The sequence below is a fragment of the Periplaneta americana genome, chromosome 13 (genome assembly GCF_040183065.1).
Source record: "Periplaneta americana isolate PAMFEO1 chromosome 13, P.americana_PAMFEO1_priV1, whole genome shotgun sequence".
Lineage (NCBI taxonomy): Eukaryota > Metazoa > Arthropoda > Insecta > Blattodea > Blattidae > Periplaneta > Periplaneta americana.
The window spans coordinates 126,759,050-126,784,313 of NC_091129.1; the positions used below are offsets into that span (position 1 = coordinate 126,759,050).

General features: G+C 34.5%; 1 protein-coding gene across 4 annotated transcripts in view; it reads left to right on the forward strand.

Annotated features, from left to right (window-relative positions):
* The window catches only part of LOC138712404 (uncharacterized), a 188,654-nt gene extending 163,693 nt beyond the window's left edge, over window positions 1–24,961 (forward strand). For 2 of the 4 annotated variants that reach the window (XM_069844170.1, XM_069844173.1), the window contains exons 3-4: window positions 14,859–15,005; window positions 24,464–24,961. In XM_069844170.1, the coding sequence (XP_069700271.1) occupies window positions 14,859–15,005; window positions 24,464–24,639 (323 nt within the window). In that variant the 3' untranslated portion in view covers window positions 24,640–24,961. The remainder of the gene's footprint in view (window positions 1–14,858; window positions 15,006–24,463) is intronic. The other 2 variants (XM_069844172.1, XM_069844174.1) reach the window with 1 other exon arrangement.
* The last annotated feature ends 303 nt before the right edge of the window (window positions 24,962–25,264 follow it).

A 25,264-nucleotide genomic window follows, 5' to 3' on the forward strand; every position in this document is an offset into this window, starting at 1 on the left:
ACAGGCTATCTTCTCTCTTACTGCTCAGTCTATCGTCTATTTAATACCTTCAAGCAAGACTAAAGACAGTCGTCTGCGCGAAGTGAACAAACAATTTGTGAGCAGTTTGATGTTCTTGTATTGGTGCTTCCACTGATAAAAACATTCTTCGTGGCGGTATATTTAAGTTTTGTTCAGTATTTGTAATGTAACCTGGAAAACTTTATAATAATTTATTTATTTATTGCTAGAAAAAATATACAGAAATTCTAGCACTCTTCTGAAAGAGAGTGATCTCGTGCACAGGGGAGGATATGATTTGCAAGTAGGCCTACAGTTTACAATTTATTTAAAATAAATACATATTAAATAATTTTTACAAAAATGATAAGTACAATCCACTTTTTTTGAGATATGTAATTTTTGCAGTAGGCAGTCTATTCGTTTGTGGGGTGATAACTTGGGTAATAGCCTATAACTCAGAATTTATTGTAAATGATAACTCGCTTCCAACATTCTACACTCAAACTTCTAGCATTCACAACACTCTGTAGCACATATTATGATGTTTGAGAAGCAAGTAGGAAGATGAGAAAACAGCAGACTGTAATGCAAGGAGCAGCGACAATGGGGGCCGGAAAATGAGGATGTCGTAAGACGCGAAGAGACAGAAGAAAATTGACACTGCATTCCCATCTACTCAGCGGTGATGAATGATGTGGGAGGTCTCGATTTCGCCAAGATATGGCGCGATTGTCTTTCATATCTCCATCATCCAATCTTCAACACTGACTGCAGCAAACTGCCTATAACGTGCCATTCGATTTTAATTATAGACGGAATAAGTATAACTTAATTCAGAAAAATAAAATTCATTATTTAACAATAATATTTTTAAACCGACATGTGTCCAAAAACATGCGTTTAACTGTGGTAGTGAAGCATGGACTATAAAAAAGATTGACAACAAGAGAAATTCGGTGTATGAAATGCTTTTTATGAGGCCTACGTCAAATTTGACCACAAAAGAAATTTGGGAATTTAGGAATAATTGGAGATTGAATAAATACTGACCTTTCCATTTTAGTGAATATGATTTCGTTACCTGTAATTTGGAAACTTGTACAATAAGAACTGTTATATAAACAACTAATTTTCAAAACTTGTACAATCCGAACTGTTATATAAACAACTAATTTTCAGAACTTGTACAATCCGAACTGTTATATAAACAACTGATTTTCAAAACTTGTACAATCCGAACTGTTATATAAACAACTAATTTTGAAAACTTGTACAATCCGAACTGTTATATGAACAACTAATTTTCAGAACTTGTACAATCCGAACTGTTATATAAACAACTAATTTTCAAAACTTGTACAATCCGAACTGTTATATAAATAACTAATTTTCAAAACTTGTACAATCCGAACTGTTATATAAACAACTAATTTTCAAAACTTGTACAATCCGAACTGTTATATAAACAACTAATTTTCAAAACCTGTACAATCCGAATTGTTGTATAAACGACTAATTTTCAAAACTTGTACAATCCGAACTGTTATTATAAAAAACCCAAATTGTCACTACGGATAATAGTAAAGATTGATATATTGACCTAAGTTACTTAAAACTGTTGAATTAACATACTGAGAAATAAGCTGTAACCAGATGTAATTTTTGTAAGTTTTATTAGACGAACCTTAAAACTGTGACGATTTGTAACGAGTACGAATGTAATGTGACGAGTCTCCTGGATCCCCACTGCATCTAGTGGATAGTGTAGGCAGATTCAAAGATGACATTGCGAATATACCCATAGTAAGGATTGATTAATTTATATTATTTACATTAACTATTATTTTGAATTATGTTTCATCTTATGTGCTTATTTTTTATAATGCGTTATGTCGCCGTCATTGTTTCCAAGTAATTTGAAAATTGCTCAGTTTAAAGTTTAAATCGTTGAAGTTGTTGTGCTTATATTCTATTCGGCAAGATAATCCCAATGCGAACAACTGTAATTCTCAAAAAACTAAACATTCGAGCTATAATAAGCTCCAGAAAAATAGTTGAATCGAAGCAGAGATGTTAGTAATAAAAGGATCTTTGGAATAAAAACAACAAAACATTTGAGGTTATGATAACACTATATTTTGAACTCTTTTATCATTGCATTCTATAATTTTGAGAAATGTTTAATTTTATTGCAATCATTTCTACTTACATTAATTAATTTTGCAATAAATTATTGTAATTAATTATTTTATGTTGATACTGCGAATCTGACGTAGTCGTTTGATTGCTGATACATCGAAACAGAAACGACAAAAATAAAACAAATGAACGTAGGAGGGAAAAACTATCTATAGTAATCTCAGACCTCAAGTGTTATTAGGACTATTTTGTGAATAAAATAAAAATAAAATTCGCTCACAAAATGTTAATAAATTGTATATTTATGCATACTTAACCTCTTAACCTATTCAGACATTGTGAAGTCGAAATAGATGAATAACGATTACTGCAATAAAGAAATTGAATGTTATTGAGTAATGCCAACTGAGAAAAGCGAAATACAAGTTTAAAAATGTTAATTACAAGTACTGCGTTTTTCTCTTTTTATTATAACAGAAATATGTTTTCATTATCTGCTGAAATCATAATTTAATTTAAACATTTTATAGTATAATACAAATAACCTGATTAATGCATTAATTAAATGAACAATTGTTATGAACGAGTATCATTTTCTTTAGATACGATGGACATGGAATTAGAAGATAAAGATGTAGATGTGGAAGTAGGATTTCGCACTTTATTTAGTACAATGGATTCATGCTCATCGATTTACATGGAAACAGTTGGCGACACTGAATAAACAAAAGAACGACCATGCGATAAATTGATAGTGATAAATCGAGCTGCAGAAGTTATCGCGATGTATGACTGTGGTTGGTTGGAATTCAAAATTGCATTACACTTCACTGGCCGAAAATGGAATGACGTCATATAAACGAAAGTGTCACATTAATTTTGAGCAGCATCAGTGCCATCTTAAACTATCTTAAAGAGAAAGGATATAAATTGTATTGTAGTGTAAAATCTAATAATAGAAAAATTACGAAAATGCAAGCTGTAGTAGTTGTGCCAAATTTTTTGTTGAACGAACAAGATAGTGTTTCCTCTACTATTCGCATTTATGATAAAAATTCTTGTAATGAATGAAATGAAATTCTTAAGAAAAACAGCATAAAATAGCATTAAAAAAGCCAAAAAAATATATATATCAGCATTCTTAAAAAAATAATAACTGTACGACGTTTGGATTCTGTAGATCAATACAGAATTTTAATATAAAACTACGCACTTCGGTTTGATGAATCTATAATATAGGCCCTACATAAAATTTTCATTTAAAACTGATCGTTAAGAAGATGTAGTAAAAGAATAAAACCGCACCAAACCGTAAGAGCCTAATACCGTAAGTTATATGGCAATTCGAAACACTTTTATAATCTAGTCTCGGATCTCAGAATAAGTAGGCGGGAGAGTTGTGTAAGTTAGTGGATTAAAAGTGACGCAACAGCCGGCTGTGAATGAAGACTCCCCTCCTAATAGTGTAAGGGACAAAAGATGGGTTCATATGGAAAGATTTTATGAAACTTTACAACGACGGTTGGGATTTACTTTCAAGGCAGTGTAGATATATTTTGTGCACGGAAACCAAATATAGTGCAGCATTTAACTCGTATTTAATTACTTTCTTACTCAACGGTGCTTTTAATTTAAACTATAACGAAAGTTCTCTGAAATAAAGGTCCGAGGGCCACTTACGACCAGTCACTTTGTTAGAACTCACGCGCATAAGTGAGACATTTTCTGCGACATTGCATTTATTAGCCATAGAAGAGAACAACCAAAAATCATCCACATGTAAATTTTTTCGCTTATTATATTTCCCGTACGAGATTTACTTAGCACTTAGCCTACATTAATAAAAGTTGTTTTTTTTTCTCTCATTATATGAAGCATAAGGAGAAATGTTTATGTTATGATGATACGGGTAATCGATTTAGAGATTTTCGCTTAAATATAGTTACTTTTTCGTTACTTTTCCTATTAGATGATGAATGAACATTCAACCAATATGAGGGTGGCGTAACGTGTAGTTAACACGATGGTGCCCCCAGCCGTTGTAGCTTGCTGCTGTTACTATTACCATTAATAATTATTTTATTTATTTATTTTATTTATTATAATATTAATGTGCTGGTCAACAGCAGTGAGCCAATGATAGTCCAGCACAAGTGATACAGTAATAATATATAATAAAGAGAATTGAATTTTGAATAAAATTAATTTTCAATAATGATAATAATAATAATAATAATAATAATAATAATAATAATAATAATAATAATAATAATAATAATAAATTTGAAATAAGTAAGTAAATTAAATTTTAATGTTAATCACTGGATGCATATAAATAAAAATAAAAGTAACAATAATGATGAAATATAAATAAACATAAATAATCTTGAACGAAGAATTTTCCTCTAATCTATGATATACTATGAAAATAATAGTGATGATACAATGATAATTAAATATAATTTCTGAAAGAGTACATAAATTATGTCATTGGCAAGAGCAAACTAAGTCTATACATTGAAAGGATCGAATTCGCAGCCATGCATGTTGGCATTTTTAATGCATTTGGAGACTGGTGAAAGAAATTTTGAATTTCTATTATAGAAAAGTTTGTGGACTTTCCTATCTTTCGTTGGAATACGTAAGGTAATATTGTTTAAGAATGAGTCACAGGATACATCACCTTTGAGGACCCTACAAAAGAACAGATAATCTAGCTCAAGGCGTCTAGCATAGAGGTTTTAACAATTAAAATATTAATAATAATAATAATAATAATAATAATAATAATAATAATAATAATAATACGAGCTGCTCACAACATTAAGTAGCTCTGCACTGCTTATTGAAGAATAGCATAATTGTGACTAGTTGCAGGATATGGGACCTAAAGTCGGATTTTTCATTTTTTGTTTTTTTTTTTGTTTTTTTTTTAGGTTTAAAAAAAAGGATGAAAGACTGGGCATTTTTTTTAAATTCATGGTTCTAGATGCAACAGTTTTTAATATATGACTTATTGAATATTGATATTATATTATGTACATTTTCGAAAAAAATGCAAATTAAAGTTTTCATTTGTTTTCCTAACAACTATAAAAAAGATTTACGTATTTAAGAACCACTGTGTAAAACTACGTCCTAATTTGATATGTAAAAAAAAAGCCTACAGGTAGCGCAAAATGTCAAAACTTAGAAATGCAGTTTTTACACCGCAAATTCGTTATTTTGTTCTCCTGTAAAATTTCCTTTCACGACTTCAGGTCCCTCTTCTGTATTGTTACATAAGACATTACACATACAACAGACGAACATAAGAACATCCATTCTCTGAACGTAATTCGAACTCATGACTGTAATTTCCAAACATTCATTTCTGTCCATACTCCGGGTAAGCCATCTCCAGTTGTCGACGGTATTGGAAAGAATAAACTCTATCCTAATTTATATGCTTAATGTCTGATTTACTCGTAAATTTATTGATTGGATTTTTATCTTCGTGTTCGTGTTAGTCTGTGTACACTTTAGTAGTCTACTATAGTTGTACTGTACAATGTCAGTGTTTTCCTCGAAAAATACAGATAAATCTGACATCTTTCTCCACTCTAGCAGCATATAAAAACGAACTTCGAAAATAATGCGTGTTTGGCACGAACAAATGAGCAATTGTGTTATTTTATTCCTCTGAACTCATAGCGCTGCGTCCGTCATGTGTGAACTATTATACTAACCATTGCACAGGCAGTCCGGAGTCGAGCTCCAGTTAGGCCTGGAATCTTTAATTGGAAAATCCATTCTCGGAGTTCTCCCCCTTTTTCGAGTTAGGCATCAACATCATTCCGTCAGATCTCCATTTCATTATTCCATAATAGGCCTATCCCCCGATCGCCGTCTGGTAATGCTCTGGAAGGGCGTGTCTAGGAACGAGAGGAGTTGCCTACTCGAAACATTGATACGTAACGAACCTTAGTGTAGTCAGCCGATGTGGATTTGGAATACGCCTAGATGGAAGTCATCGTAAAATTTGTCTAACATGTTTCTCCCTTCCTCTTCAGAATAGCAGAATATATCGAAGGTGTTTGGGTAAAAGGAGATAAGTCATAAAAATGAGTTTTGAGTTAAATGGAAATTAAACAGTGGACATTTACTTACTTACAAATGGCTTTTAAGGAACCCGGAGGTTCATTGCCGCCCTCATATAAGCCCGCCATCGGTCCCTATTCTGTGCAAGATTAATCTAGTCTCTTTCATCATTTTCCACCTCCCTCAAATCCATTTTAATATTATCCTCCCATCTACGTCTCGGCCTCCCCAAAGGTATTTTTCCCTCCGGCCTCCCAACTAACACTCTATATGCATTTCTGGATTCGCCCATACGTGCTACATGCTCTGCCCATCTCAAACGTCTGGATTTAATGTTCCTATTATGTCAGGTGAAGAATATAATGCGTGCAGTTCTTTGTTGTGTAACTTTCTCCATTCTCCTGTAACTTCATCCCTCTTAGCCCCAAATATTTTCCTAAGAACCTAATTCTCAAACACCCTTAATCTATGTTCCTCTCTTAACGTGAAAGTCCAAGTTTCAGAACCATACAGAACAACCGGTAATATAACTGTTTTATAAATTCTAACTTTCAGATTTTTTGACAGCAGACTAGATGACAAAAACTTCTCAACCGAATAATAACACGCATTTCCCATATTTATTCTGCGTTTAATTTCCTCCCGAGTGTCATTTATATTTGTTACTGTTGCTACAAGAAATTTGAATTTTTCCACCTCTTCGAAGCATAAATCTCCAATTTTTATATTTCCATTTCGTACAATATTCTGGTCACGAGACATAATCATATACTTTGTCTTTTCGGGATTTACTTCCAAACCTATCGCTTTACTTGCTTCAAGTAAAATTTCCGTGTTTTCCCTAATCGTTTGTAGATTTTCTCCTAACATATTCACGTCATCCGCATAGACAAGAAGCTGATGTAACCAGTTCAATTCCAAACCCTCTCTGTTATCCTGAACTTTCCTAATGGCATATTCTAGAGCGAAGTTAAAAAGTAAAGGTGATAGTGCATCTCCTTGCTTTAGCCCGCAGTGAATTGGAAAAGCATCAGATAGAAACTGGCTGTAAGTTTCACTGAGACACAGTGGACCTTTATTGCAAATAATTTTCTACACAAATAAAACATCAAAAAGTAGTATTCTTTTATTTTTTACACACCTACTTGTAGAATTTAGTTTGTGTATTCCCCTGGGGATCAAAACTTCATTTACACAAACAATGACTTTGCCCAATTTACTCGAACACCATCGATATATTACGCTTGATCTCCTTGTCTTCCCCTTGTTCTTCTTTAGTTTTCCTTCTTCTCTTTGCGTTTCCCTTTTCTTCTTGCATTCACTTTGCTCTCTTTTTTCCCCCTTATCCTCCTTGTCTTCCCCTTGTTCTCGTTGTCTTCGTCTTGTTCTTCCTGTATTCCCCTTGTTCTCCTTGTGTACCTCTTCTTCTCCTTCTATCTCCCTTTATTCTTCTTGTGTTCACCTAGTTCTCTTTGTCTTTTCCTTGCTCTCCCTGTGTACCTCTTGTTCTTCTTGTTCTCCTTGTCCTCCAGTTGGTTTTCTTGTATTTTCGTTGTTCTCTTTTTATTCCCTTTGTTTTCCCTTGTTCTCCTTGTCTTCCTCTTTTTCTCCATGTCTTCCCCTTGTTCTACTTGCCTTCCCTTGTTCTTGTATTCTCCTTGTTCTCTTTGTGTTCCCCTTGTTTTCTTTGTGTTTCCTTTGTTCTCATTTCCATCTCCTCGTTTTCCTTGTCTTCTATTTTTTTTTTTTGTATTTCCGGTTTTTCTTATATTCTCTTTGTTGTCTTTACATTCCTTTTTCTCTCCTTATATTCCCCATGTTCTCCTTATTTTATTTCTCGAACCATCTACATGTGGTTCTACATAATGATGTAGCCTATAACATAGTACAGCTATGCATTCTCGCGTATTTCTACGTAAAGATATGCAACACAGTGAAGCTATACACAGGTCAATTTTTGCTTTTCCTTCCTTTAATTTTCTTTTGTTTTTCTGTGGATCTTACAGCCCTTTAGACATACTTCATATATCTGGATTTTTCGAGATCTGACATATTTCTAGATGCCCACATGACGGATCTCTGATGAGTGATTTCAGCACTATCCGGGTATCCGACGACGGTATTCCGACCTACGATCTCGCTTCCCACTTAACATTAAAACTGCGTGTCTTAACCATTGCGTACAACACGGCGTGCACTCATATTTGTTGCATATTCCAAATAACGGCAGGGAAAAACGAGCAGGAAGTAGGAGGCCATAAAATTATAATTGCCGGGGAAAGCGTCCCACTTTGAGATTGAGTCAATAAATCAGCGGCGGTCATAAATGCTAAGCCCCGCACGAGATTGCGTCCCTGTCAGCACTTCCCAGAATCTCTTTTTTAGGCCATATAATTAGTATAAAAGCAATAGATAATAATCTTACATTGAAAATGTAAAATTTATTGCAAAAGTGAAGCGTGGGGACCGGATGCGGCAAGACCTGCTCTCAAAACTCAAAGATCTGCACGCCCACATGCTCCGGACGAGATCTGGCACATCTCTGAAAAGAAAACAAGACGAACTCTGAAATTCAGACACCTGATGGAACATAAAATAATGTAGCAAACTGATATCATATTTATATAGTATATGAGCATCACTCATTGAGAGATTGAAAGCATCATGATAGTCAATAAGAAACACAAAGAATAATATATTGAAAAATAATGAGGAAAACCACAAAAATTCTCTTAAAGTGGTCGACCTTGAATATCGAAATTTGAAGCTCTCGTATACCAAACAAGCATGGTACTCTTTAACTGTCTTGTTTCATATAATCGATCATTCGTTAGACCTACGTGTGAATGAAAACTTTTAAGAAGTATCTTGGGTTATATTACACGATTGTTCACCTCAGTATAGGCAAAATAATAGTCATTCATGCAACAAGTGAATAATCTTGATGATTATGGCATGAGTGAATGTTTGTCGCACAACGATAGTGAGTGCTACAATTTTCACGAGTGTTATAATAAGATTATCCACGAGTTGGATACAACACTTCATGACATCTTAGCATCATAAACTGTAGGAAATAAACTATGAAAGAAATTCGGGATCCATTGCTGACAAATTCTCTTCATATGTTCGTATCGATTAGTAGCGCCTGGCATTGGCATTGAGTTAAGAGAAATGGATGACTTTGCAGGTTATGTTACAAATGTTCCTTTATTTTGATAATGTAGTTTCTCTGAACAACAGAACTGCTTTATGTGGTATTACAAAAGTGATATAAAATTGTTAAAGACTGGAAATAAATATGTTACCTTGTGACCTGCATTTCATTTCGTGTTACACGGCGCGTAGAAGGTAATCAGACGAGTTGCAAGTTTATGCTGAGTCAAACTTCTATTTATATTTAAAATTGAATGGGGACTTCAAATATGTAAAATTTAATAATAATAATAATAATAATAATAATAATAATAATAATAATAATAATAATAATTAATAATGATTTATTTAACATGGCAGAGTTAAGATCATACGGCCTTCTCTAATACTCAACCAGGAGTAAAACTGCGTTACAAAAAACATTACAAATTTACAAAGTAGGCTACACTACAATTTTACACACAACAAACCTGAATAAGATAATAATAATAATAATAAGATGTAAACAAAAGTAAGTAGAAATCAGACATAATATATAATATACAGCAAGAAATGAAAAAGCATAATAAAATGTGAACAACAGGTCAAAATAAATGAGACTAAGTATAAAAAATAAGACAATTATTGATAATAATAATAATAATAATAATAATAATAATAATAATAATAATAATAAATAAGAATAGTAGTAGTAGCAATAATAATAATAATAATAAATTAGTGCAGTACAAAGCATACAATGAATACAATATTTTTAGGTACACACAGTAAGGAAAATTATGATTATATATAGCTCAACTTATCACATTATAGATATACCATTATCGGAAAATATGAAAACAAAAACATAAAATAAGTTAAACATCACTAGAACATAAAAAATGTGATAACGTGGAAACATGCAATACAACACTTGTCATAATAGTAAGTTAGTTTGGCAACTCGTCATAAGATAATTTTCTAACTTGGATTTGAAAGATTTCAATGTTCGGCAGCCCTTGACTTCAGGCGGCAGAGAGTTCCAGTAACGAGAGGTAGCAACAGTGAAAGATGAGGAATACAGAGATGATGTGCGAAGTGGAATTTCTAGCGTGTTGTCGCTTTGTGATCGAGTATTAATATTATGATAGCGAGAGAGAGTATGCAAACGAGCGAATAAATAATAGGGGGATGAAGTGTGCACAATTCGATATAAGAGAGAAAGCGAGTGCAAATTTCTCCTCTCATGTAACCTAAGCCATGATATAGGGTACTATTTAAAAAAGTGTATTTTTACCACACCCTGTACATGAATCAATACTTTTGTGAGACCACAGCCATAAGTTTTAGTTAGATATCCCCAACAACTTTTGTCTTTGGTATTTTGTCATAAAATTAATATATAAAGATTTATTAATATAATTTACAATTATATTATTAGCAATATTCCATACTTAATTGACACACTGTATAGGCTAGCTTTCGCCGCAGTAATCCTACGAAGTTGGTCTTTTGATTCGATGATATGACGTAGAATTTTTCCGTTGCTTTCTGCATCGATGTTAAGAATGGTGTACGTTGGTAGGAGAAACAGGAGTATCCCGAGAAAATCTGCCCTAACACAATCCTCGTCAACTATAATTTTCAATTTAAGCCTCCAGAATTTAGCCCAACTCTCATCGGCATAAAAGTAAACATGCTGTTATCATTTCTTGTTCGTGTTGAATATATATTGAAAATTTATAGCAATATTTTTAATGCATCTTGTTGTGTGTTGTAGCAATTTATAGGAGAAAACATTATTTTAATTTTAAATGTGCTGTTTAAAATTTATATAGACATATAGCGTATGAGTATGTTTATTATAATTCTTTTGAGCTTAAATTTGCATGATGGTTAATCTGTTTAAAAGACTTATCTATAATTTTCTTCAGTTTTCAATCACAAAACATTGCAAAATGGAAAACTGATTAAGCATTCTTTATATAGTGACTTATTATTATGCAGAGAAGGAATATAGCGGATTACACCATTGTTCTTCGTGCTGTTCCAGCTGTACGTTTAAATACATAGAGCACACTTAAATCATCGAGAAAATGTATTATTAATGCAAGAAATGTCTGTAAACAACTGACTTCCGGAACCAACGAGAACCGATTTTGTCATTAGAGAGTAAAATATGGGAAGTGACGTTTTAGTGTTGTGAAGTTATAAATTTATTATGTATATAAATATATATGCATACAACAGTTTGTATAGTTACCAGGAAAGAAAATCTGTATACTTCTGCCGTCTATCGAGATGTTGCAAAATTAACTACTGGATTAGATGCACAATGTAAGATACCATATTATACGCTATGTATCTTAATTTTGACCGAAATGTCAGTTACCATGTTTTACGCCCGAGTCACTCATTTATGACTATCTACATTAGGTGAGTAATCCATATAGAATCGTGTTACTTCAGATCCGCATGTATTCCTTCTCTGGGCTAGAGGTTACATCACTTCTGTAAGCTAAGCATCTAAATCTACAGTGACTATTAACACTCTTCAATTTTCAAACTCCATAAATCTTTATCTTGACTTTCTTCTTCCGTCAAACTTTTTACTTCCATAGCTTTCTGTGTGCCATCTGGTCAGCTTTTTCTGCGTCTTTCTTGGTTTCTTCTTCTTCTTCGTTTCCACTTTGTTATAATTTTATCCAATAATCGAGCTTCTTACACTCATTATAGTCCTAATACTAAACAAAGTTTATTTTTTAATTTAAAGATTATGTCTGGTTCTACTATTGTGATACCTGTTAATATTACTTTTCTTACTCTCTGCTTTATATTTGAGACGAAGAGAAGTGATCTTTCAGGCATGTTACTTACTATATATTTTGTCATCTATGTCAATTTTGTCCATTCTTTCCACGGATTTGCTTGATCTATTCTTCCTTTCTTTTCTTCTTAATCCTAGGTCAATGTTGTAAAACTGGCTGTAAAGCCCATTCAAGTGTTAAATTTTCTGTTGTGAGAAATTCTGATCGGTACATACAAAGTTCAATTCAGAAAACATTTTGTTACTTTCATGACGAATGCAAGGCATTACCCATCCAGGGAAGTTCTTTATCTGGTCATATTACTGATGATCTCTGCAGTATCAATTTGGAAGGATAAGAAAAAGTATTAGGCTATGGCATAGGTAATTCTCAACACACCACAGATATCAAGATTCATTAGTTATGGCAGTATTTCATTCGTTTCGAAGTCAACAAATTGAACTTGCATGTAAAACATGAAGTGGGGAATAATGTATAAATTATAGTTTAACTACTAGCAACAAGATAGACTATATTAAATTAGAATAAATATTGAAGTTTGGGAAATAGGAATTAAAAAAGATTGATTATAGCAAATTAAATTAATTATCCTGTTTAAATTTTAGATTTCGAGCTACAGAAAAATGGAACTCAAACTAAATTAGTACGTTAGGGAGAAATTGGAACATTTTGAATTTAATAATCACATTATTTATTTATTTATTTATTTATTTATTTATTTATTTATTTTACTTATTTATTTATTTACTTACTTACTAACTCATTTATTTATTTATTTATTTATTTATTTATTTATTTATTTATTTATTTATTTATTTATTTATTTATTTATTTATTTATTTATTTATTTATTTATTTATTCATTCTGGTGTAGTTAAGGCCATCAGGCCTTCTCTTCCACAACACTTACTTACTAGTGTATAAGAACCCTTATTATTTTATTTTTATTTTTAAAACGTCCTCGCACGATGAGACTCCTATGCGTGATACTGAAAGTAATAAAACAGAATAAGAAAGTCGAAAATTCAGAATAGTAGGTATTTATAAAAAATCTTACTTCGTACAGAACGTTGCACAATTGCGATTTCAACGTGCAGACTTTGATTTCAACATGCTGGATACGCGAACGTGAATTGAAATTAAAAAAAGAACTGAAGTAGGTATGCATTCACAGTTGTAGCCAAAAATTGATTGCTACTTTATTAGGTAAATTCTGAAGTTTATGACAAAAATTTACAATCGTAACACAGTGTTTTAGTGATTATTTTTTATTTCATGCATGAAATCTAATTGGCTTGAAATTTGCTTTGCTGTCATATTAGCCTATACATGCCTATAAGCAACCCCAGACAGAGATACTTAAATTCTATTGAGAATGTAACTTATAAAACTATTCTCTCCTCCACTGAGGCTATGCTACCATCAAGGCCAGCTGAACAGGTTCCTTGGACGGGTAATAGAGTATGTGAAGGTACACTGACGTTCAAAGGTATCCGACCTACGATTTTATGATCTTGTAAGCAAACTTTTCACCACAGGATAAGTCAGAACCAAAGATATAAAATGTTAACAAATTTTGAAAGAGTTCCGCTAGTTCTCAATAGGTGGCATCATTATTGGGAGCCGTTAAAATAGTGTCAGGGAAAATGATTATGTAGATTAAGCAAAACTTATCCTTCTGATAGACAATATCTGCGGTTTCCAGCCAAACTCAATGTTTAATATTTGAGGAGAAAAATTCGCTCCGGCGCCGGAGATCGAACCAAGGTCCTTGGTTCTACGTACCAAGCGCTCTGACCACTGAGATACGCCGAATTCAATCCACAGCACCTGATCGAACTTTCCTCCTTCGATGTTTCCCTTTGTGGCCTGACTCTAAATTAGGCATATATATATATATATATATATATATATATATATATATATATATATATATATATATATATTGACGTGTATCCAGTGTCAACTGCCATTATACTTGGAGAGCACTTAGCTGAGTGACTTGTTAGCCGAATTCAATCCACTATAATATTCTCTCAGCTAGCAGTGCATAATAACTGCGGATTCCCGGCCAACAAGTCACTCAGCTGAGTGCGCTCCTAGTATAATGGCAGTTGACATTGGATACACGTCAACATATATATGCCTAACTTGGAGTCAGGCCACAAAGGGAAACATCGAAGGAGGAAAGTTCGATCCGGTGCTGTGGATTGAATTCGGCGTAGCTCATTGGTCAGAGCGCTTGGTACATAGAACCAAGGATCCAGGTTCGATCCCCGGCGCCGGAGCGAATTTTTCTCCTCAAATATTAAGTGCTAATATTACAGATACATTTCTGTAGGACAAATTAATATATCTATAATAAACAAACTCAATGTTGTTTTACAATCAGTAGAGTAGGATGAAAAATTGAATTCCTTAATACGGATATTTTTATCCATGATTGCCAACAGTGACTATTATCTTCGCCATCTATTCATAGAAGTAGGCTAATAACTAAAGAATCCATATTTACACCAACAAATTATCGATCACTATCGATTAGTAGGGTCAGATATCTTTGAACGTCAGTGTACCATAGCAGCAATTGTTGTGAGCAACAGAGCAACCCGTACTCCGTAGTGCTGTGTCAAGTGCAGTGCAATATAAAGCATGCGGTGCTGTGTGTTGCAGGAGTCCTGAGCAACATGCAGCAGTTCTTCGACAGCCTTCGCACGAATCTGGAGAGCCTGGAACAGTTGCCACACGACGAGCGAGAAGCGCTACTCGGCCAACAGGTTTCCAATGCAGCAGGTAGACGGTGTAGACGGTGTAGACTGAGTAAAGAAATATAAATTTTATACTTTGAAATTTAAATCACACACATCAATTTCACGTATACATATATCTACTACATAATATATACAGAGTGTTAAGAAAAAACACAAGCGAAAGTAATATTAGAGGTGTAGTCAGGCGGGAAGATAAGGTTGCCATCTTGTGATGAATGATATAAAGGACACTATCCAAAAAATAAGGGACATTTCACAGAAATAAGGGACCGTTTGAAATAACTTAAAATAATAATTAGCTACTGTTTTCTATTAATATTATGCACTTATTATTATTATTATTATTATTATTATTATTATTATTATTATTATTATTATTATCATCATCAACATTATTAAAATTTGAGATTTATCCTTTGAAGAGGTAGAAAAATTCAAATATCTTGGAGCAACAGTAACAAATATAAATAACACTCGGGAGGAAATTAAACGCAGAATAAATATGGGAAATGTCTGTTATTATTCGGTTGAGAAGCTTTTGTGATCTAGTCTCCTGTCAAAAAATCTAAAAGTTAGAATTTATAAAACAGTTATATTACCAGTTGTTCTGTATGGTTGTGAAACTTGGACTCTCACTTTCAGAGAGGAACAGAGATTAAGGGTGTTTGAGAATAAGGTTCTAGGAAAATATTTGGGGCTAAGAGGGATGAAGTTACAGGAGAATGGAGAAAGTTACACAACCCAGCATTGTAATCTTCGCCTTACATAATTAGGAACCTTAAACGTTTTAGATGGGCAGGGCATGTAGCACGTATTGGCGAATCCATAAATTCATATAGAGTGTTAGTCGCAAGACCGGATAGAAAAAGACCTTTGGGGAGGCCAAGACGTAGATGGGAGGATAATATTAAAATGGATTTGAGGGAAATGGGATATGATGATAGAGACTAAATTAATCTTGCACAGGATAGGGACCGATGGCGGACTTATGTGAGGGCGGCAATGAACCTGCGGGTTCCTTAAAAGCCATTTGTAAGTAAGTATTATTATTATTATTATTATTATTATTATTATTATTATTATTATTATTATTATTATTATTGATGGTGGTGGTGGTGATAGTAAATTTACTTGTAAGTAAAAATATTCATAATTATTTCAGGTATGATTTAATTCCACGGTCCATTAATCAGAAACTAGGAAACTCATTCTTCCCAGATGTACTTGAAATTTGGCTTAGCTGCCTTTAAAATTATTAACAAAGATAGTAGTAGTTTATAGTATAAGAAAATAAAGTTAGATTTTATGCGCGAGTAGAAAGTTTAGCGCCCGAGACGAAGTCGAGAGTGATAATTTCCACGAGCGCATAAAATATGTTAACTCTCGTGTGCTGTACGATATTTTATTCATTATTGCTATCTAAATTTCATTATTGGTATCTAAATTCAATTTTAAATTGTACGCCTTTTCTTTGTAATATGTTGTTTGTGAAGAAGTAATTCACAGCTATGAATTAAGTCGTTGTTCAGGTTGCTAAGGACGGTGAAATAAAGACCAGTTCAGACACCAGTTATGGATAAAATACTCGTACATTTCTCAGCACTGAAAAAAGCAGCAAAGGCACCCTGAATACTCTGACTAGTTATTACTTCCGGGCTGAAAAGACGTAAGTAACTACTGACACATTTGTGATGAACTATCAATACTAGACTACAAGTCGATAGGTCGATCAGAAAGTATAATGTATCAAAACTGAGCTCAGGTGATAGTTACGCTAGGTTAAACCAGGTCAGTCTTCTGGTTTGAATATTCAGACATGTAAGAATTCAGATAACGGGGAGGGGGGAACTGCCGAAGCTTTACGAAACAGGGACTCATAATATGGAATGCGCAATTTCTACATGAAATACGGGAAGTCTCGCTTAATACAAGACAGGTGGCAACCCTACAGGAAAATGTCTGATCACTCGAGTGGGTTCCAATCCCGTTCGGACTAATCAAGTGGTTCGGTTTCTTCGGAGGTTTTCTCGAACTGTAAGGTTAATATTAGGTAATTCCATGGAAAATACCATCTCATCAAAACACAATTTTGCTAACACCATTTCCATTGACGTTAAATGATCGAAGAATTGATACAACGTTTTTAAATAATAAATTTAAGAAAAAATGTCCAAATTTCGAGGCTGGATCATATTAGGAACCAGGATGTCCGTAATAAAATGCAGGTATCAGGAAATATTTTTCAGACAGTGAAAACAAAACGTTTATCATGTACAGACATCTTCAAAGAATTCTGCTGATCGATGGCCTAGCAAGGTCTTTAACTGGATTCCCCCTGAAAAGAAGAGAAGAGGAAGACCATTGAAACAATGGAACAAAGAGGTTCAGGATGATATGGTCACCAGGGGTTTACAAATTGGTGACTGGCACAACCGGAGTGCCTGGAAGTTGAGAAGCGGGAAACGGCGACAACCGTAAAATTACTCGCACTACTACCAGAAAAAAAAATAATAAATATAACAGAATTATTAAATTTACATATTTCAGTACGCTCACAAGTAGAAATAACATTTTCCCTTCCATATAAAGCAGCAAATTGTTAGTACATAAGAATACGATTCATGACAATTGAAGACCTCCTTTGAAAATGGGTGTAACATCAAATTAATTAAATATATGACTTCGGTGGAAAAGGTAACATGCGATGCACTTTTAAAGCATCGCTTCAAAGAAGCATTTCAGATTTATGGTTATAAAACGTTTTTTTCACTTCTTTCACCATTACCTCTGGCTGTTAGCACATCGAAAGTTTTTTGAGGACGTCTAGTAATAAAAAGCACTTTTTGGGCACCTTACGTTTTTAAAGGTGAGTTTCTTTTATAGACTTCTGGCAGTAGCGAACAGAAGAAGAAGAAGATGATGATGATGATGATGATGATGATGATGATGATGATGATGATGATGATGATGATGATGATGATGATGATGATCACAACGATGATGGTGATGCTGATGGCAGCGATGTTGATTATGATAAAATATTTTTCACTTTTAACACGTAAATAGATCTAATTAGTAACGCATCACTTTGTGTAGTTCTCGTCTTTGTCTACAATCTGACAAATACTGTAGCCTATTTTTCACCCATCATACTAAGTAGGCCTACAGATTACTTCTAGTACACCACCATTTTATGGTTTATTAGAATTGTGCTCAGTTCTTAGAACAAAGTAACAATCAGTATACAAGGAAGTATTCAATTTCGTACATCAAAGTGCAGGAAATTACTGTATAAGACAACACAGTGCGGAACAGGAGATTAGTTCTAAATTAATAATTACTCCATATTTTGAAGTAGACATAACATTTTGGGCACAGCACCGTATTAATATTGCGTCTTAGAGATGTATCTTTTGTGGATTAGCTCGCGCTGTTATCAAAGTACAGATCAATTTGCAACAGGAGATGGGAAGTAAAGTTCTGAGAAACAAACACAACTAGTGATCGTGTCAAGAGATGGCGATGAGCTTTGCTTCCATTTAAGAAGTTCAATGAATCTATAAAGCCGAAGTGTCTGAAAGAATAGGCCTATATATACTAGAACAAAAACATCATTATAGCTTTTTCATTTCGTATTTGGATTGTGTAAGCCTAAGCTTATATTCTTAGGATCGATTATACTGATTCGAAGTGCTATTTTCACCAGATACTCAAAACTAAACAATGTAGATTTCAGTGGCGGTTCCTCGGGGGAGGGCAGGGAGGAACGTCCTCCTCAAGTTTTTCTTCTTTTGAAAGTAAATACGGTACCAAATTAAATATATGCCTTGAAATTCGAGGAAGATTTGATAATTTTTAAGTTCACAACTATAAGAAAACCCCGGTTGATCGAGTTTTAAACGACGAGCACTCATGTGCTGCTACAAAACTGTGAAAAAGATGCGAGATTGTTTGTGTGAAGGAAAGTCAATCCATTCCTCCTTTACTGCAGTTAACACACATAGACAACAGCGCACTAGGGGCCAGAGAAAGAAGCAGAGTTTTAAAATAAGTAACTGAACGGATAAGGAGGAGATCCTCCTCTGAATCAGCGCATGGACGGGAAATAGAAACCGCCTGGTCTTGCAGCAAAGCTCGCTACCGCTGCCATCTAACGATGCTGTATTCAACCAGACTATAACACATCTAGGAGGAGGCACAATAAAAACAGTTCTAACGCAAAGCTATGAAATACACCATATAAACTTTTTTTAAAATTATAAATCAAAATATATTATTCATTCCACTTTATGTAAGCTACTATTCATGGTTTGAAACTTTCGAAGATATCTGAAAGTTGAAGTTGGATTTATACTGTATAAAACAAAGAGGAAGTAGTTCTACCGTACGTTAGTATCGCAGATCTTTTTGGCCCCTGAAATTCACTTACATTCATTGTCTACTAGACAGAACAACAGCCAAGTTGTCAGTTTTGTACAAATATATTTGAAATTGAAAGTACTCCAAACTGCATTATTTTTAACGTAAGAAAAATTAATCGGCCACCGATAGCTTTGAACAATAATAGTAGCATTACTTTACAAGAACTGACATTCTTCAAAAGCATGTGATACTGAATTTGTAAAATGTACATGTGGCAACACAGACCATCACGTGGGTGGTGCAGTGTTCTCGTTTTCCTAACATATTATTTCCCATTCCCATTTCAGTAAAACCTTCCGGTTACGTGTTAGTAGCTGGTCTCTTCCAACACGTGTGATGCTGTAGTGTGCGTGAAAAATGCTGCGAGGTTGTGAATTTCCTTGTAATTGTTAATTTGTGCAATTATTCAACAATGAATGGAAGTGGAAACATATTATATTTTGGACAATTTAGGAAACTCAGTTTACAAAAACAGATTATTGCTATAAAAAAGGGAGGAAGGCCAACCCCAACACTACCTGGTCTTACATGTATGCATGTAGGCTAATTCGTAGCATGTTTCTCTCAAGAAGGTGTCATTTTGCGCTGTTAACTTCTTTCCTCCTCTTAAGAAATATGCAGGAGCCGCCACTGGTCGATTATAATTATTGATTTGAAGTGCTATTTTCACCAGATACTCACCATCTACTCAAAACTAAATAATGTAGATTTTAAATATAATTCCCGCTATTTCCCCAGGTAGACTACACGCCAATGTATGGAGAGATTTGAGCGAAAAGTTTGTGGTTATTTTAACAATTTCGTAATAGGCTGTATCTCCAGTATAGAGAGATTTTCGTCAGTTGTGTAGCTTTCCTACGAGTATGGAATCGCGGCTTCACTGTATTCTAACTGTAATTTCCTGTGTCGCGCACGGAGTGCCGGTCGTCTTGCGAAGCTGTTTCAGGCCTACAGAGAACAACTGAAGTGCTCGTTTACCTCGGAGCAATTCTCCAAGCGTCAAATCAATTAAGTCGCAAGATATTTTTAAAAAAATGTACAAAGGCCAAATTATACATATAACTTTGAAAGCAGAAAACCACTTTATGAATACTAACGTGAAATTACTTGTTTCTAAATCACATTTCTTTCGCTCGTAGCATCTTAATCCAAGCTAAAGGCTTCCAATTTCCATTTTATAATTAGGGTGATTAGATCAGCTGATACCAGCTTGGAGGAAAGAAAAATGGAGATGAAGAGATTTAAGTAGTTGAGAAAATGCTTGGAGATAATAAGGTCTCTAGAGAGAAGAATGTGGTCACTTGAGTCATCAGTTTTTAGTAGAGATGATCAAAATTCAATCGTTAAATTATATGGTTCAGCATACTGAATAGTCTACCGGGATAATTTGGGTCACGTCACATTTTCTTCTCTTATCACTTCATAATTAAAATTTTATGACACAAAGAGTGAGATGAATATTGCACTTCTTGGAATGGAATTCATTAATCGATATGGTGCAGCACAAGAAAATGTATTCTTCACATTGATATGATAGTCTTTAAATTTTCTTTTATGAATATTATCGGGTTATAAAGGCAAGTGGTGAAAATATTCTATAAAAATCAATAGGCCATATCATAAGAATTATGTCTATACGAAATAGAAATTGAATAAAAGATTGTGATGTATCGACTTACTAAGGAAAATATGACGTGTTTATTATATTCAATAGAAAAAGGGGAAACTTATGCGCATAGGCCCTATTCCTCAGAAAAGATAAGATACACCAATTAGAATTAATTCCTATAAGCCTATAAATTGATAAATTCTAGATAATTATTCAAAACAAAAGTTAATAATTTGATGTAATATTAACAAGGAAAGTTTCGCCGTTTTGGATAACGTATTAGTTTCCCAATCACAGTCTGTTGTTCGATTCCATGCTTCGTGCTGACCACACGGCCAGATGGGCCCTTATTGTGAGAGAGTCTAGTGTTGATCAAAAAACACCCTCCCCTAAACCGCAATGGATTGTAAGTCTGTAGAAAAGGAGAAGGTTAAATAATAAGACAATGAACGAGAAGAAAAATATTTCATTGTGAAGCCCTGCCAATAATTGTTCTCTGTCGACGACATTATTATGAAGATAATTTATAAAATAAATTCGTCATTTAAATCGGAAATCACTTTTGATTATTTACTAACATTTTCACCATAATTTCGTTTGAATTGACCAGTATTTGAACTAGAGTTCTTGCTTTAGAAAGAATTTCTAAAGTGAGTAAAGTGTGTTAAGTCCAATTTTACATGGCATCTCCTTACGTTTGAGCCCATTTTAGAGTCTTAAATTAAAATTGAGTTTCAGACATTTTTAAGAAGACCAGTCTTATGAGTTAGTGGTCAGAGCTTCTGGCTACAATTCATGAGGTCCCGGTTCGATTCCCGGTTAGAACAGGATTTTTTCCTGAAAGTGGAATGTTCCTGTGTTCGTCCATGGTCTGGAAATTAGGTTAAACTTAGATTTAAAAAACTCTCCTGGCACTTCATAATCATCCTATAATAATATGTACGGTATATCATCGTGGCAGAGTAACTCCGCTTTCCAGGCGCTCCAACCTCAGAAGTGGGTTACAAATAAGCCATTGCCAGGAGAGACCAGAAATGTTGGATAAATCGCAATATAGCGAACGCTAGTAGGGAAAGTTATCCCCACCCACATGAAATGTCCATTCGACACAACACTCTCCTATCACGTAAAGTGTTTGGTGAACTAGTAGGGGAAACGTGGAAGGGGTCGTGGGCGGAGCTTCTACGTTCGCTATATTGGGATTTGCTCGAAATGTCAAATGACAACCTGGTGGTATTGAACGGAAAAAAAACATTTTTAAGAAATGTTAACAATACTCTAATAAACACTATAAGAGAATCACGAAGTAAAAATAGCCCTAGAAGTTAGGATTTTGGGGAACTATTCAAACTTTGAAAATCATTTTTCTCGAAAACAACTTTTCTGGAGTTAACGTACTTTACCCATCCGCCAATTAATAAAGTGAAATCAAATACCAAAAAGAATGACAAACTAAATATGATTGGTTCTATTTCGATAGTAGCTACTCGAGGTGGTGCATTTTGTAAACTGTGTGAAAGCATTTAAAAATGACATCGAAGCTCTTCAAACAACCGGTGGGGTAAGCATATTAGTGCCCTTTAAAAACTTTAGAAAAACTACCAATACTGAAAGACATATTCGTCTAATATAATCAGTGATTAATTAGCACTTGTAAACCTACTAAATTTAGTCAGTTTATGTAAAAAGGATACTTAACATCGGCTTTATGGGTTAATTTTGCACAGAAGGATAATTCATATTCACCATGTTTTAAAAATAATATTAATATTTTTAAGTTAATGTCAATATTAACATTTAGCAGTACAGTATTTAAAACAACTAATGCAAACGAAAGAAAGTCCTGTGTCTTTCATTAGTCACATTTCCCCCCCCCCCATTTATATAGACGGCCTCTGTTGTCATTAGGTAAGATCTGAATGATAGTTTCTCTTACTGTCGATTCCATCTCCCTTAGACTGACCAGATTTTTTATGATCTAGCAGAGGATATCGGCAATTTCAAGAAAAATCACAAATGCTTACCTAGTCATTCTGCATTGAAAGGTTGCAGAAAATACATGTAGGCCTAACAGTAGATACAATGATATAACTTTGGACACTAAATTTGTAGAGTATCTTAACTTTTTAAATTAAATGCATAAACACCCGCAACTCCTATACGTAATTATAGTCACTAAGAATTCAATTTCAGTACTGATGCATGCTTGGAAGTCTTTCACATAATAACTTATTGTACACACTGAACTCTAACACATATTTTACAAGTAGCCTACTTGTGTGAAGAATGTATCTTTTTAAGAATCTGTTCATCCTATACAGCTTCACACTAAGTTCTTCACATGAGAAATGAAAGTTTGTTTTCGCTTGTAACAAAGCTTTAACTGTCTCAACTTTCATTCTTGACTTTTCATCAGTCCAGATTGAGTTCATTGTCGAGAAAAGTATTTCAAATGATGAATTATTGCCTGGAAGACACATGATTAATGACACTATTTCGATAAGATTTTCAAATGGAATGGATTTTTTTTTTTTTTTTGAAAAACATCATCACTTTTCGTCGACCTGGTTGGCGAGTTGGTATAGCGCTGGCCTTCTATGCCCAAGGTTGCGGGTTCGATCCCGGGCCAGGTCGATGGCATTTAAGTGTGCTTAAATGCGACAGACTGATGTCAGTAGATTTACTGGCATGTAAAAGAACTCCTGCGGAACAAAATTCCGGCACATCCGGCGACGCTGATATAACCTCTGCAGTTGCGAGCGTCGTTAAATACAACATAATATCATCACTTTTCACCTGTTGGTTTGTCACAAAATTCCTGTTTTTTAACTACTTAAAAATGGACGCTGTGGCATTTCTAATGCTTTCGCGCAACGTGAATGTTAAGATGCCTACAGAAAAAGATGGTAGGCCTACATTCTTCTCAAAGAATGCAGAATATCTCATATTGTGCTCGCTGGTTCTTCCGTCTCATACTAACAATAAGGACCGTGCATGAATCACAACAGTTCCATCACGATACTTAAATATTTGTATGTAAAATGTTATTGAAACAAAATCAAAGCTTCTGGGGACAAAATTAGTTTCCAGGAACAAAAATGGGGACCTTTGCTCTCCGGGGACAGCAACTCAAAACCTGGGACTGTCCCCGGAAATCTGGGACGTCTGGTCAGTCTTCTCCCCTCTCCCGGCATACTATAAATCCCCTCCAGTGGAGAAGGTCTGAAATAAACACTGGAATAAATCGCAATATAGCGAACGCCAGTAGGGGAAGTCATCCCCACCCACATGAAATGTGCATTCGACACAACACTCGCCTATCACGTAGAGTGTCTGATGAGCTAGTAGGGGAAAAGTGGAAGGGGTCGTGGGCGGAGCTTCTACGTTCGCTATATTGCGATTTGCCCAAACACTGTGTCTGTCAGACCAAAGTAAGTAGGCCTACCAATAAATAATTCGTGTGTGTTTTGTTTCAGAACAAGGTCCAGCCTTCCGCCCGAAAGCAACAGCCGCCTATTTGCACGCCCTCCGAAACCACCGCCCATCTCACAAGATACGCAATTTCGTAAGCGAATCAGAGCCGGCGACGCTGCGTGGAAGCAATCACTATGACCCAAACTGGCTTTGGACCGGCCTCGGACGAAAGCGCTAAGTCCACCTCGTCCCCCTCTTGTTGTCCACATCCGCCGGCGCACCAAGTCACTCCCAACTCTAAGAGGTGAAGCAGGGATTACAAGAAAAACAAAAAACTGTTAAATAAATATTTCATCTCTGGCATCTTCCTTTGTCACATATAGATATATTTTATCTTGTTCCATTTCTTCCATGCATTCTTCGTAATAAATATCTGTTTTCAATTCTTGCTTCAAATTGCCAGACAGTCAAGTGAATAAATTAGCTTACATATTATAATGATGTACAATAAAGTGGTTGTAAAATTTATATACATATTAAATAAATTATTTAATACTGTTCACACTCCTTGGATTTCTAGTAACAGCTTTCAGGTCTCTCTGTCACAAAATCCCATACTTGTACTAAACAGTAAATAAATTGAGCATTGAGTATTCCGGTTTTCAGTGGTGTTCATGCTAGAGTAGCAGCTACACCATCATTACAAATCAGAACTCATTTGCGATGTATGCCAACATTTCAGAGATGCAGCGGCACACTACTGCTCATAGGAATGACTCTCTCTCTTTCTTGTATACACATTTGAATACAGTGTGGGACTCACTACTGTCCAAATTTCACGAGAGGATCCCTTCGAGGTGAAT